Raw genomic sequence first — 16,676 nt, 5'->3', positions numbered from 1 at the left:
GTCACCCAGACTGGAGTGCAGTGGCAAGATCTTGGCTCACTGTAACCTCCGCCTCCTGGGTTCAAGCAGTTCTATTGCCTCAGCCTCCCAAGTAGCTGGGATTACAGGTGCCCACCACCACACCTGGATAATTTTTTGTATTTTTAATGGACCGGGATTTTACAATATTGGCCAGGTTGGTCTTGAACTTCTGATCTCTTAATCTGCCCACCTAGGCCTCCCAAAGTGCTGGCATTACAAGCATGAGCCACTGTGCCCGGCCCAAGATGGGATTTTTATAATGTTTGTTTAACTTCCTCCCCAAATTTTGTGCTTTTAATTACTGTATTGCATTATTTTTAGGAATTCCTTCTAAGAATTCTTATAGAAGTTAGGCTTGATACTTATAATACAGAATTTAATCGCAGTTGCTCATGTTACTCTCTAGATATTTTGAATATATATTTCTTGTTTAATCTGTCTTTTATTGATCTGAAAATCAATGTGTAGAAGAAGGACTAAGAAGAGGAAGAGGAGAAAAAAGAGAAATAGGAAGAAAAAAGGAACAAAGAAGGAAGGAAGGAAGGAAGGAGGGGGGGAAGGGGAGAGGGGAGGGGAGAGGGGAAGGGAGGGGGAGGGGGAAGGCAGGGGAGGAGAGGGGAGGGGAGAGAAGAGAAAGCATATCTACCTACTCTTGCTACTATAATAAGATGTTGTTTAGGTCACATCTATCACAGACACTAACTTAAGATACTGATACAACATAGGGGAAAGGCAAGGTGTGTGCGTCTATTTTTAATGTCACAAACTTCAATGGAGTCAGTGGTTCTTGAGCCAGGCATTGTGGTAGTAGCATCTTGATTTGGCCACTTCCTGACTGTGAAAGAAATAGTAGCTCTATTTGGTGGTTTATAGTGTGCTTCTTGATGTAATTCCTGCAAGCTTAGAGTATGTGTTTTCAGTTCTCAATAACTCTGGGCTCTCTATAACCTGCAGTATATTCCTTTCTGCTTAAGGTAACCAGCATGCATTTGATTTATCTGAAAATAACCCTGATCAATATCTTGTCACATTAATTTTAGTTTCTGTATTAGTTGTCTATTTTTTTGCAATAGAAATTATTCCCAAATATAACAGCTTAAAAATAAACATTTATTATCTCACAGTTTCCGTGGATTAAGAATATGGGCCTGACTTAGATGGGTTCTCTGTTTTATGGTCACTCAGAGGACTGTAATCAATTGTTGGCCCAAAGGTCTAAGGTCTCATCTGAAGGTTCAGCTAGGGAAAGGGTCCCTCTTTAATTTTACTCAGCAGTTGTTGGCAGCATCCAATTTCCTGAAGGCTGTTGGGCTGGAGGCCTTACTTCATTGCTGGCTATAAAGAACGTTTTTCCTAGTTCCTTACCATACTGGTCTCTTCTACAAGAGTGTGAAAACCAAGAAGGCAACACAGGCAATCTGCTAGGAAGTCTTTCGTAGCCTAATCACAGAAGTGACTTCCTGTTACCTTTGACCTACTCTATTGGAATCAAGTAACATCCAAAGGTGAAGATGACACAAGGACATAAATACCAAAAGGCAGATGTTACGGTTAATTTATTTTATGTGTCAACATGGCTCAGCCACAGTACCCAGATATTTAGTGAAACACCAGTCTAGATGTTGCTTTCTCTCTCTCTCATCTCTCCACCAACACACACACACACACACATACACACACACACACACACACACATACACACACACACGCACCATGCACACCCTATTAGTTCTGTTTCTCTAGAGAACCCTGATTAATACAGTGGGGTTCATTGAGGTCCTTTTTAAATTTTGCCTTCTGCAGTACCAAAAGGAAAATAATAGAGTTTAATATTGGGCAACCCTCCATTCCAAAAAATCTTCAATGTATTTATGGAGCTATTTTAATGCAGCATGGGGCCTTAAACAAACATCTACTCTATCTCTGTTAGTTTATAGAGGTAAAAACTGAGTTCTGGATTGGGTAATGACTTAACCAAGTGCTATTTAGAAACCAAGCCAGGAGGAGAACTCAGTTTTTATTTTAGTGCTCTTACTATTGTCTGATAACTTATCCCAAGTCAAAAGTGGAGAATTGTATCTGGTGGCCTAATACTGATTATAGTGAAGGAAAATCCTCGTGGACAAATGACATCAGAGTGAACAGTGGACAAAGGGAGCAGAGTGGTTCTACCCTTCAGTTATTCTTTCCATAATGGGCAATGGTTTTGTACTGGTGCTCGCTATCCTTCAGCCCAGACTCCCTAATGATCAATGGCAAATCCAAGTCAGCTATCTGATGTCATGGATGCTGCCATTGGCTATGAAATAGAACAAAACTAACTAGCCGTGAGGGGATTAAACCCTTGACCTTGGCCTCATTAGTGCTGTGCTCTAACCAACTGCTAGACACACATCATATTGTTTGCCTTCAAAACTATGCTTGAATCTGCTATATTACTTTCTCATTAACATCTAGCAGCTGTGAATAATTTAATGGATTTCACCAGTGCTTTGTATCAGTAAAAAATGTTGATTAGTAAGTGTATAAAAAATTAAACTTGCATTTTTAAAATATTGAATTCTATTATTATTGGTATCCCTATTTAATAAATGGTGCTGGGAAAACTGCCTAGCCATATGCAGAAAACTGAAACTGGACCACTTCCTTATACCTCATACAAAATTTAACTCAAGATGGATTAAAGACTTAAATGTAAAACCCCAAACCATAAAAACTCTAGAAGAAAACCTAGGCAATACCACTCAGAACATAGGCCTGGGCAAAGATTTTATGATGAAATCACTAAAAGCAATTGCAACAAAAGCTAAAATTTGACAAATGGAATCTAATTAAACTAAAGAGCTTCTGCACAGCAAAAGAAACTATCATCAGAGTGAATAGGCAATCTACAGAATGGGAGAAAATTTTTGCAATCTACCCATGTGACAAAGGTCTAAGATACAGAATTTACAGGAAATTAAAACAAATTTCCAAGCAAAAAATAAACAGTTCCATCAAAAAGTGGGCAAAGGGTATGAACAAATACTTTTCAAAAGAAGACATTTATGTGACCAACGAACATAAGAAATCAGCTGAACACCACTGATCATTAAAGAAATACAAATCAAAACCACAATGAAACACCATCTCATGCCAGTCAGAATGGTGATTATTGAAAAGTCAAGAAACGACAGATGCTGGTGAGGCTGTGGAAAAAGAGGAATGCTTTTACACTGTTGTTGGGAATGTAAATTAGTTCATCCATTGTGGCAGACAGTGTGGCGATACCTCAAGGATCTGGAACCAGAAATACCATTTGACCCAGAAATACCATTTGACGCATACATCCCATTACTGGGTATATACCCAAAGGAATATAAATTATTCTATTATAAAGATACATGCACACATATGTTTATTGCAGCACTATTCACAATAGCAACAACATGAAACCAACCCAATGCCCATCAATGATAGACTGGATAAAGAAAAAGTGGTACATATACACCATGAAATACTATACAGCCATCATAAAGAATGAGATCATATTTTTTTCAGGGACATGGATGAAGCTGGAGCCATTATCCTCAGCAAGCTAACACTGGAACAGAAGACCAAACACCACATGTTCTCACTCATAAGTGGGAGTTGAACAATGAGAACATGTGGACATGGGGAGGGGAACAACACACACTAGGGCATTTTAGGGGGTGGTGGCAAGGGAAGGGAGAACATCAGGATAAACAGCTAATCCACATGGTGCTTAAAACCTAGATGACCGGTTGATAGGTGCAGCAAACCACCATGGCACATGTATACCTAGGTAACAACCCTGCAAGCTCTACATATGTGTTCTGGAACTAGTGAAAAAAATTTAACAAAAAATTTAAAGGAAAATAAAACCCTGAAATATGCATTAGTAGGTGAAAAAATACCACTATAATAGATTTTCTTGTTTACACCTGTTTACATTTGATGGAAATTTAAGGCTGAATTGTCAAACACTGCACTACACCTAGGCATTTGAGGCAATTTGTGGAGATTAAAATCTTGGGTTTTCTAAGGCACAGCAACAATAAATCCTGTCCAGTAAAAATCAATACTTTTAGATAAGAAGCATTGATTACAAATTATTTTAAGCAGTTATTTTCAAACAACATCCAAGATCAAGTGAGAGTTTGACTTAAAGTAATTTAATCAAGGATATTAAATGTAAAGATTACTCTGCCCCAGTATGGTGGTTTGCAGAGGGAAAGGTGAGGGTCATTAACATGCACTATGCCAGGTGCTGAAAGTGGGTTACAACATTTGATGCTCACTGCAAACCGAGAGACAGAAACTTGTATCCATATTCTATTGTTCAGAAAACTTAGGGTCAGTGAAGTTCAATCACATTCCCAAAGACACACAGTTCCCAGTTTGGGAGCAGGAATAAAATGTAAGTCTTTCAAATTCACCCATCTCAAGTTCTTTTTCACTATGTTCTCTAGATATCAGAACATATTTAGCACATATATTATAAGGTTGGGTTTTTTTCTTACCATTGTTTCCTCCCCCTCATTTCTCTTCTCCCAAAAACTTCCAATTACCCCCTCTTAATCTCTCTCACTCTTGGGTATGTATCATGCACATAACCCGCCACCTACTGTCACCACACACACTTGTAGCAGAGACACCAAGGAATAGGACTAGTATTTGGGAGCCAGAACTCCAGCCTAGACTCCATCTGTCACTGCAATCAACTCACTAATCTCAGCTTCCTCAGTGGTAAACTGATCCTATCTCTTTTTAAAAGTGTATAACTGGCCGAGTGCGGTGGCTCACCCCTGTAATCTCAACATTTGAGAGGCCAAGGTGGGTGGATCATGAAGTCAGGAGATTGAGTCCATTCTGGCCAACATGGTGAAACCCAGCTCTACTAAAATACAAAAAAAAAAAAAAAAAAAAACTGGGTATGGTGGTATTCACCTGTAGTCCCAGCTACTTGGGAGGCTGAGGCAGGAGAATCGCTTGAACCCAGGAGGCAGAGGTTGCAGTGAACTGAGATTGCACCACTGCACTCCAGCCTGGGTGACAGAGCAAGACTTCATTTCAAAATAACAATAAGTGTACAACTGTTTATTATCAAGTATTATTATACTTTAATATCTATGCTCTTTCTAAAAGTCTATAATGAAATGTCTACCATCAAACATTTTTATACTTTAACGTCTACACTTCCCTTAGTGAAGTGGATAATTGATACTATCTGGTTACTGTTATGCCTCTGCACCATCAGCAATTCGAAGCCTTCCATCCTGCCTTGTCCAATATGGCAGCCATCCATAGTCCCAAGTGTATAATACGTGGCTGACACAACTTAGGAATTGAATTTTAATTTAATTTTCGTTTTCATTTAAAACCAAAGGTGAGCAAAAGCCACAATTTTTATTTTTTCGCTGGAACTGATTGCACTTTAACCACTGAATTTCCAACATCTGAACTGAAATGTGCTCTTAACTATAAAATACACATCAGATTTCAGAGTGTTAGTTTAGAAACAAAAATATAAAAATATCATTAATTTTGTATTCATTACATGTTGAAATAATACTTTAGATATACTGGCTTAATTAAATATATTATTAAAATCAATTTCACCTGTCTCTCTTTTTAAAATATTTTATTGTGTCTACTAGGGTAACTAAAATTAAATGTATGAGTCACATCATTATTTCTAATGTACAGGGCTGCTATAACTGTCTTTTAGCAACGTAATAGGTCCAAGATGGGGTGTGGGTATCTGTTTGTCTTCAGGTAATCCTTAAATTCAGCTGCTCTTGAGAATGACTGCCAGAAGTGGCAGAAAATATTTTGTATATCAACTCCTTTGTTTGTGATTTATTCTCTAGTGTTATTAAGTAATCTTGATTTTTGTTCATCCACCTGTATATTAACTGAAAAAAAAAAAAAAGGTCTTTATTAACAGTTTACAGGACCCAAGTATTGCAGAGGGGTTGTTATATCCAACTCATTTTAAATGTTATCATAAAACTGTGCCTGGGGCAGGAATGACACAAATTATATTCTCTAGAGACAAAGGAAGGCCACCTTCTGAAAGCCAGGCATCCTTCATGTACTCTGCAAAGGAGTTCCAGTGGTGAGAGGGCACTGTTTATGTGTGTGTGCATTTTGTTTTGAGTGTAGTGACACCAGTTACAATAAGGATTAAAGACCCTGGGGGGCAAGAGTGGTGGGCATAGTAGATTTCCCCTTAACATTCCCCACCTACCTTCTAGTGTGTCTTTATGCAAAAGCCAGAAGGCTAAAAATCACATCATATGCATTCCTGCGAAGCTTGGATAGCAGATATGACTTGGATTTGGCCAACTATGTGCATTCACGTGAAATTTGGAAAGTGGAAAGTAAAAGTGGAGACCACGTCTAGTAGCCATGTTAAAGGAATGAGCAAAATTTCATTTTTACCTAGCATACATCAAATACTATAATTTCAACAAATAATTATGGAATTATTAATAACCTATGTTTTACTCATTTTTTCATATGAAGTCTTTAAAACATATTATATATTTTACACATATTGTCTAACTGCATTTGGACTAGCCACTTTTTTTTTTTAATTATGATTACACTTTAAGGTCTGGGATACAGGTGCAGAACGTGCAGGTTTGTTACATAGTATACACGTGCCGTGGTAGTTTGCTGCATCCATCACCCTGTCATCTACATTAGGTATTTCTAATGCTATCCTTCCCCTAGCCCCCCATCCCCCAACGGGGCCCAGTGTGTGATGTTCCTCTCCCCGTATTCTCATTGTTCTACTCCCACTTATGAGTGAGAACATGTGGCGTTCGGTTGTGTTAGTTTGCTGAGAATGATGGTTTCCAGCTTCATCCATGTCCCTGCAAAGGACATGAACTCATCCTTTTCATGTGGACTAGCCACTTTTCAAGTACTCAACTGCCACCTGTGGTTGTACAGTGTAGCTCTAGAGCAGGGGTAGCAAAGTTTTTCTGTGAAAAGTCAGATAGAAATATTTAAGTTTGTGAGACACAGTTTCTGTTCCATTTTATTGTCTCCCTTATTTTTGTTTCTGTTTTTAAAGATACTTTAAAAAATGTAAAAGCTTTTTTTTAGCTTATGCACAGTACAATTACAGGCTGCCTCAGGCTATGATTTTCAGTCCCTACTCTTGAGTGTGAAAATCGGCCCTTCAGAGGGTTCTCTAACTTCTGTGCTAGATCCTGCCTGCTTATAGTAGCAAGAGTAGATTCTGTCTTCCACATTTGAATTTAGCAAATTTATACAGAACATTATTCACCCCGTTCTATAGCATAAGGAAATGGAGATTGCAAGACTTTAAGCAACTTTCCAAGGTCACAGAGCATCTAAGTGACAGAGCTAGAAAGAGAATCCATAACTGCTCAACTCCAAAGCTGACAATTTTATCCGCTGCATCATTGGCTCTCCGCTATTATAAGACTTTCTTTAGCTTCAGTAATGAACCTTCACTGATCCATTTATTCAGCCTACAAATATTTATTGAATGACCACTATGCACAAGACATAAATAATAGGAACATTGCCTTTGACCCACGTTTAAGCACATTTTTTAAAAGGCTCAAATTTTCTATCAATTTAATTTATGAGACACAAAATGAAGTGAAAAATTGACAATTATTTGCTTACTTCAATCAATATAAACAGCAAGTCGGATAATTCAGGCTTGATCCAGTTAACCCCAAATTGGCAGAGGTACAAACATTTTATGTTCTCTGTTTTAATCTGTTTCGTGTTGCTGTAAGAGAATACCTGAGACTGGGTCATTTATAGCAAACAGGAATTTACTGGCTCTAGTTCTGGAAGCTGAGAAGTCCAAGACAGAGGGGCCACATCTCGTGAGGACCTTCTTACTACTGTGTCATTGCATGCCAGAAAGCAAAAGGGCATGGAGGTCAAGACAAAGAGAACAAGAGAGGGCCAAACTTGCTTTTATAACAAACCCACTCTCGATAACAAACTCACTCTCATGATAACGACATTAGTCCATTTGTGAGAGGAGAGCCCTCATGATCTATTCATAAAGGTCCCTTCTTAAAGGTCCCACCTGTCAATATGATTGGACTGGGGATTAAATTTCCAACACATGAACTTTAGGAGAGACATTCGAACCATAGCATTCTCATGCTTTTTCTAATTCAAATACTCTATTAGCTTCAGACACAGGAGGTACTAAAATAGATAAGGAATCAAGCAGTTACAGGCTACATTTAAAATAACATAATGGAATGATCAGTCCTCAGGTTAACATGTTAGTTTATTTATTTAATTTTTCGGCACGTTTATTTAGCCGCATGCTTGTTCACTCCTACCAGTTTTTGGCAGTTGTCCTTCAACACTTTATGCCTTCCCTAATATACCACAAGTGGATCACTTACTATTCCTCTTTAAACATTTAATAATGTTCCATATCTTAAATTGGTTTCTCTTTGGATGAGCTTTTCATTATTGACCCTTCCTGAAACTCCAATTAAGATACAAACTAGATATTTATGATGATGTATGATATTCTTCATTTAAAACCCCCCAATAAAATTATTTCTGTCCAATACTTCTACTACCCATAATTGTACATATGGGCTACACTGGATCATCTCCTTTGAGAATATTTATGATCTTACGTTGAACTATGGGACTCCCACCATGTTCAAAGCAGTGATATCCAAAGGATAAAATTCCTAATAAGTATGAATAAATAATATATTTCATAAGGAAAGCCAAAAGCCAAGGATTCTTCTCTCATTTTGATTTTCCTTTTCAATTCAGGTGGCAACAGACATTATTTTTATTATGGGCTATAGTTTCCTCTGTAACAAACAGCCGTATTGTCAGGTTGGTTCTAGAAATTGTGTGAGTACCTCTCTTCTCTGGGAAGGTTACAAATACTTGGATTGAGGACTGGGAGCTTGAGCCATAACTCCATTAGCTTTAGGGATGATTTCAAAGTATTTCTGAAGAGCCAGTCCAAAAGGAATGATCTTTTTTCTGGTACTGATAAATCTGGTCCAAGACTTTTTTGTTTCTTTACATCAAGAGTTGGGAAGGAAGCACCAATACCAGAAGAAAAGGAAAAAAATCTGTTCTTCAAAGGTTGAGAGGGAAATTTAGGTAAGGTCCAAACCATTAACTAGGGATACTAAGAAAACAGATACTTAAAATATTTTGATTTCATTATTAAAAACCTGATTTTATTTATCTAAGCTGTGAAATAATTTTCATTAGGAATATAATGTGTCAATAATAATTTGATTGGAATGGCATAATTCAACGACGAAAAGGTGAAATCAAGGATTGAATTGACTTTTCAGTATGCATGTATACATACATGCATACATATATGTTTGTATTTATACATATATTTTTTATTAAATGTTGAGAAATTACAGAGAGAGAGAGAGAGAGCGCTATAGCAATTTAAATCATGTTTGTATTATTCTTGTCTACTTTTGCAATATAAATGAAGTTTGAAAAAATTGTAGTAGACTAGTTGGCCATGAAATAGTTTGTTTTTTATGCATATTTACTAAACTCACACATTTAAGAAAATGTCTTCAGGCTCTTCAGCCTATACAATTTTTCTTTTTAATTACAGCGTGAAAATGCTTATAAACAATTTGCAATGTCAGTTGACAGCCTCCATATGTACGGTTTCTCTCTCTCACATTCATATGTACAAAATAGCACAAGCTCCTCTTATGCATTTCTAGCCACACCAACACCTGAGGGATATTCAAAAAGGTGTAAGGTTAAGGGAAGAGTTTCCACTGCATTAAAAAATATTTTTGTATTTTTTTTAAGTTACTGAGACTTATTGTTAAACTTGCTTTCCAATATTGCTTTCTAGTTGCTCTAAGCTTCCAACAAATCTAAACTTTGAAAGCTATGATAATAAGTCATGTTTAATGTACCCAAAGAACAAAATAGGTATGTGTGAAGGTAAGTACAAAACTTAAAAGTAATTTGTTGTTATCCTTCCCCTAAAGCAAAAAAGATCTGTTTGAATCCTGGTGCATTCTCTTTGTGAGAGGGCAAGTTATTTAAAATTTTTCAACATTTTGAGAAATTGTGAAAGAACATTTTGAAAAAGAAAATCAGAGAGATTTCTAAATCTCTCTAAAATCTCACAGCTCCCTAAGTTGTGAGAATAACAGAAATAATTTCATGTATACATATATTACCTTACAAAAATAAGGCATTGAATAAAAGATAGTTAATATTATTTTTTGGATTATCAGGAAAAGTGTGATTATAAGGGCAGGAAGTGGCATCTAAATCTGTAAAAATAGGGATATGGTTTATCTGTAGTAGACATAGGCTGTTTTGTATTGTCCTGAGCCACAACACAAGTACAATAAGTTATATGTATTAAATTCTAGTTGGTCCTTTAACAACATGGAGATTAGAGTTGCTGACACCCCTTGCAGTCCAAAATTTTCATATAACCCTTGACTCCCCAGAAGTGTCACTACTAACAGCCTACTATTGACTGCAAGTCTTACTGATAACATAGTCAATCAATACATATTTTGTATGATATATATATATATATATACACACACACACACACACACCATATTTTACAAGAAAGCAAGCTAGAGAAAAGGAAATGTTCTTAAGAACATGAGGAAGAGAAAATACATTTATTATTCATGAAGTGGAAGTGGATCATCATAAAGGTCTTTATCCTTGTTGTCTTCACATCGAGTAGGCTGAGGAGGGGGACAGATAGGAGGAGTTGTGGCAGAGGTGAAAGAAAATCTGCGTGTAAGTGGACCTGCACAGCTTGAACCCATGTTGTTCATGGGTCGACTGTATTTTAAGTACAGCTCAATTGCCTAAGAGTTAGAATAGCCAGCACTGTTAAATAGGAGGGACAGGTACAATTTTGTATAATGCAGAGAACTCTATCTCTAGTAATTTTAAACATAATTCACAAAACAATTCGAATTTGCATTTGCATTTTTGTAACACTTACCTTTTAGAAATGATGGTGTGTATCCGTAAGTTCAAAAAACAATTTATTACAGTGGTTACAACATAAACTTTGAAAGCAGCCAGTGATGTGCTAGAATCAGCACTTGAGATAATTATTAACTAAATATTCAGATATTGCAAACCTGTAGTTAAACCATGAGCAGCTTGAAATCTGCCGTGGTGAGGCATTCACACCATGGAAACTGAAAAATGCTATAAATCTAGGTCTCACCTCCAACACCTGGTTTACCAGAAACTACTGATTCAGACACATACCTCTTTAAATGTCAACTTTAACACTTAATGGTTTATATAGCCTTTAGCAGCTTATCTTGCCTTTCTTTCTTGCAACTTCCAAATATAGAAAATGATATAATTATTCATAGCATAAGGTTGCTTTGGGGATAGGATTAACTATATAATCATCTATTGCACATTCAGTAAATGGTAGTTTACAATAAGAACTCCAAATCATAAAAACAAGAAGAAGAAAGAGAAAATAAGGAACTAAAGGAAAATGAATAAGTTTCTGAGAACAGTGAATTTTTGCTGTATTAATAGGTATTATTGAGCAATAGATTCTAGATATATAATAGAGAAAAAAATTCACTCAAGTCAATGCTTCACTCACCGTGAAGAGACTGTTAGGTGATTGTTCACTCTCTCCAAAGGGTGGGATAGGAGAATCAGTTCTACCAGACGTGCTTTCTTGGTTAGCTTGTTGCTCTGGGATCGGCTCATATAAGCTATCCATAGAGCCTTCCTGCAATACAGGGATTTATGAGTCAAGGAATAACAGAATAATTATTTTCCTTGAAAAGATACCTAATTTATCCACCCACATTTATATAGTACTTTATCTAAATTATCCTGGGCATAGGGATTAAGAGTTTACGGTATGCTAATTTTCAACACTGAACAATACAGTAAAGCCGAGAATTATTACATAGCTAGGAATTATTATTCCCACCATTAATATAGAGCTGAGAATTTAAACATGATTCTAAATGTTGCAGAGGCAGGCACACAATGAGGGAATTCCTCAAGAGCCATGTTTAAGACACTAAGTTCAAAGAACGGGCCAGCCATATGCAGAAAACTGAAACTGGATTACTTCCTTACACCTGATATAAAAATTAACTCAAGATGGATTAAAGACTTAAATGTAAGACCTAAAACCATAAAAACCCAAGAAGAAAAAATAGGCAATACCATTCAGGACATAGGCATAGGCAAAGACTTCATGACTAAAGCACCAAAAGCAATAGCAAGAAAAGTCAAAATTGACAAATCGGATCTAATTTAACTAAAGAGCTTCTGCACAGCAAAAGAAACTATAATTAGAGTGAACAGGCCACCTACAGAATGGGAGAAAACTTTTGCAATCTATCTATCTGTCAAAGGGCTAATATCCAGAATCTACAAAGAACGTAAACAAATTTACAAGAAAAATCCATCCCATCAAAAAGTGGCTCAAGGTTTTGAACAGACACTTCTCAAAAAAACATATTTATGAAGCCAATAGACATGAAAAAATGCTCATTATCACTGGTCATTAGAGAAATGCAAATCAAAACCACACCGAGATACTATCCCTAGCCAGTTAGAATGGCGATCATTAAAAAGTCAGGAAACAACAGGTGCTGGAGAGGATATGGAGAAATAGGCATGCTTTTACATTGTTGGTGGGAGTGTAAATTAGTTCAAGCATTGTGGAAGACAGTGTGGTGATTCCTCAAAACTCTAAAACTAGAAATACCATTTGACCCGGCAATCCCATTACTGGTTATATATCCAATGGATTATAAATCACTCTACTATAAAGACACATGCACATGTATGTTTATTGCAGCACTGTTCACAATAGCAAAGACTTGGAACCAACCCAAATGCCCATCAATGATAGACTGGATAATGAAAATGTGGCACAAACTATGCAGCCATAAAAAAAGGATGAGTTTATATCCTTTGCAGGGACATGGATGAAGCTGGAAACCATTATTCTCAGCAAACTAACAACACAGCATGTTCTCACTCATAGGTGGGAGTTGAACAATGAGAACTCATGGACATAGGGAAGGGAACATCACACATTGGGGCCTGTCGGGAAGTGGGGGGTGGGGTAGGAATAGCATTAGGAGAAATACTTAATGCAGATGATGGATTTATGGATGCAGCAAACCACCATGGCACATGTATGCCTGTGTAACAAACCTGCACATTCTGCAAATGTACCCTATAACTTAAAGTATAATAATTTTTAAAAAAGGTCAGAAAAAAAAACCAGACACATAGACCAATGTAACATAATAAAGAACCCAGAAACACATTGGCACACCTACCGTGAACTCATTATTGACAAAGCTGTTGAAGAACATACACTGGGGAAAAGACAGTCTTGTCAATAAATAGTGCCAGAAAGACTAAATGTTCATATGCAGAATAATGAAATTAGACCTCCATCTATTACCATAGAAAATAAAATCAAAATGGTTTCAACACTTAAATCTCAGACCTCAAACTATGAAACTACAAGAAAACATTAGGAAAAATCTTCAAAACATTGGTCTGGGAAAGGATTTCTTGAGCAATCTCTCCCAAGTATAGGCAACCAAAGCAAAACTCGACAAGTGGGATCACACGTTGAAAAGCTCCTGTACAGCAAAAGATACAATCAACAAAGTGAAGAAACAACCCACAGAACGGAGAAAACATTTGCACAATATCCATCCGATGTGGGATTAATAACTAGAATATACATGGAAGTCAAACAACTCTATAGGAAAAAGTCTAATAATCTGATCAAAAATGGGCAAAAGATTTGAATAGACATTTCTCAAAAGAAGACATACAAATGGCAAACAGGCATATGAAAAAGTGCTCAACATTGATCATCAGAGAAATACAAATTGAGCTAACATATGATCTAGCAATCTCACTCCTGGTTATATACCTCGCAAAAAGGAAAACAGTATATCAAACAAAGATTTGCTCTCCTATGTTTGTTGCAGCACTGTTACAATCTAAGATTTGGGTGCAAGCTAAGTGTCTATCAACAGATGAATGGATAAAGAAAATGTGGTACATAAACACAGCAGAGTACAGTTCAGCCATAAAAAAGAATGAAATCCAGTCATTTACAACAACATAAATGGAACTGGAAGTGATTATATTAAGTGAAATAATCCAGGCAAAGAAAGACAAACATTGCATGTTCTCAGTTTCTTGTGGGATCTAAAAATCAAAACAATTGGACTTGCGGACAGAGATTAGAAGGATGGTTACCAGCGGCTAGGAAGAGTAGTGGGGATGGTTAACAGTCACACAAAAAATAGAAAGAATGAATACAACCTACTATTTGATAGCACAATAGGTTGACCATTGTCAACAATAACTTAATTACATTTTAAAATAATTTAAAGAGTGTGACTGGGTTGTTTTTAACTCAAAGGACAAATGTTTGAGGGGATGGATACCCTGTTCTCCATAATGTGCTTATTTCACATTGTATGTCTGTATCAAATCACCTCATGTGCTCCATAAATACATGTATCTACTGTGTACCTACAAAAATTTAAAAAATTTGAAAGAATGAAAAAAAAAATCAAGGGCAAATGATACACACTGCAACACCCACACACACACACACACACACACACACACACACATACTCACACACAGCAGTTTCATTCACCTTACCAAGGAGCTATAAGGATAAAATAAATACAGGGTATGCTTTAAAATAGCAAAAATATTTTACAAATACAGTCAAGGAATTAATATTAATGTTTAGAACATCAATATTGAAAATATTATTTTATTCATTGTTATCCTTGTATGGAAAAATGAATTTAAAATACATGTGTTTGGATTTAGAACCATTGTGTAATATATTGTAACTTGTTTGTGTTTGGTAAGCAAACTTATTAATCAAAATGACTTTTCTGAAAGACAGAATTATCTAGTTATGACATTATCTAGAAACAGTCTTAAAAGAGAGAGGTATACAGTATATGCTTAGTATATTGAAATGTTCTAGGTGTATTAACATGTAAGTAAAGGGAAGACTGGATGCCTTGTCTGTCTTTAGAACTTTCAGCCAATGTAATTTGCTGTTTCCTTTTTTAAGTAACCCCTGTTCCAAACACATTGCAAACTACTGGGGAAATGACGAAGAACTAAGTAAGTAATGAGTACTCTAAAATACATAAACATGCAGGGAAACCTAAGAGAAACGCAAAGTAGTGGCTGAAACTAAAGCTTTAGACATATAAAGCTTCCACTCAAAAACAGACAACACATCAGGCAGATCTTAAACCCTGAGGGGTAGCATACAATATATGTCCTCTACATAAGGCAAGCTCCATGATGGAAATACAGGGTCTATGGTAGCAGTGGTTGAAAAGGGTCTGAAAAAAGCTTCTGCCAACAGCTACTAGGGCTCTTGCTTACAGGAAGGCAGGGAACTGAAAAGCAAAATTCAACAACGTGGCCAGAAAAACAGGATATAAAGTAGAATACACCAATGGTTTAGTGTCTATATCAGTAATAGTCCATATATTGGCTTGGAGTGAGATCTCTGGACCAGCTCTGGTTTTTAATTAGGGCATCAGAGAAACATGAGATTTTGCTTCACTAGCAGACAAAAAAAAGGTGAAGAAGCCAGGAGGGAGAGAGATAAACAGGAAAGAAGAGTTGTGATTCTAAATTATCCAAAGCACATGAAGAGATCAAATGCCGAGAAAGAGAGCCAACTGAATTGACGATCATAAAATTAAACCATTTCATTCCAGATGAAATTAAAATCATAAAACAGATGGAGAGATAATATAAGAAAGAATATGTATAATCTTCAAAGAGCTAAATGAAAAAGTAATATTTGATTAAAAAGAAATAATTTATGATGAAACCAAAACAGAAATGAAATGGAAATCATTAAACAGGAACAAGGAACAATTACAAAGTCTTGAAAATGAATAATATAATCACAGAAACTTATATTAAATAATCAAAAATTGACATGAACTCTAGACCTTTCATAAGAGAGAATTAGAAAATGCTGAGTTCACTTAGGATGCAGCATAGAAGGATAAATAGAAAACATATGAAACACACAGGTAAAAGGTTGGAAGATGTATTGAAAGATGACAAAATACTACTAACAGAAAAAAAAGAAAGTGATGGAACTTTTTTATTAATGCAAGAAAAAAACAGATCAATTTTAAGCATTAACATACTTTTTTTTGGTTTGTTTTGCTTGTTTTTTTGTTTGTTTGTTTGTTTTGAGATGGGAGTTTCGCTCTTGTTGCCCAGGCTGGAGTGCAATGGTATGATCTTGGCTCACTGAAACCACCTTCTGGGTTTAAGTGATTCTCCTGCCTCAGACTCCCTAGCAGCTGGGATTACAGGTACCTGCCACCACACCCAGCTAATTTTTTGTATTTTTAGTAAAGACAGAGTTTCACTACATTGGCCAGGTTGGTCTCGAACTCCTGACTTCTGGTGATCCACCCACCTCGGCCTCCCAAAGTCCTGGGATTACAGGCCTGTAGTTTTCTTAATCCTAAGTAAAATATCAACAAAATCAAATAGTGTATCTAAAACCACATTATGACCAATCAGTGTTTAATATAGGAATG

The 16,676-nt window shown here is 36.3% G+C and overlaps 1 protein-coding gene across 1 annotated transcript in view; it reads right to left on the bottom strand.

Moving 5' to 3' along the window:
- LOC116550961 (SAM domain-containing protein SAMSN-1) overlaps positions 1-16,676 on the bottom strand; it is a 147,669-nt gene that overhangs the window by 127,605 nt on the left and 3,388 nt on the right. The window contains exon 2 of the mRNA XM_032277171.1: positions 11,669-11,800. Coding sequence (XP_032133062.1) covers positions 11,669-11,800 — 132 coding nt within the window. The remainder of the gene's footprint in view (positions 1-11,668; positions 11,801-16,676) is intronic.

The sequence above is a fragment of the Sapajus apella genome, unplaced genomic scaffold (genome assembly GCF_009761245.1).
Source record: "Sapajus apella isolate SASKATOON/1434 unplaced genomic scaffold, GSC_monkey_1.0 scaffold8, whole genome shotgun sequence".
Lineage (NCBI taxonomy): Eukaryota > Metazoa > Chordata > Mammalia > Primates > Cebidae > Sapajus > Sapajus apella.
This window is presented reverse-complemented; position numbering and strand designations above follow the sequence as displayed.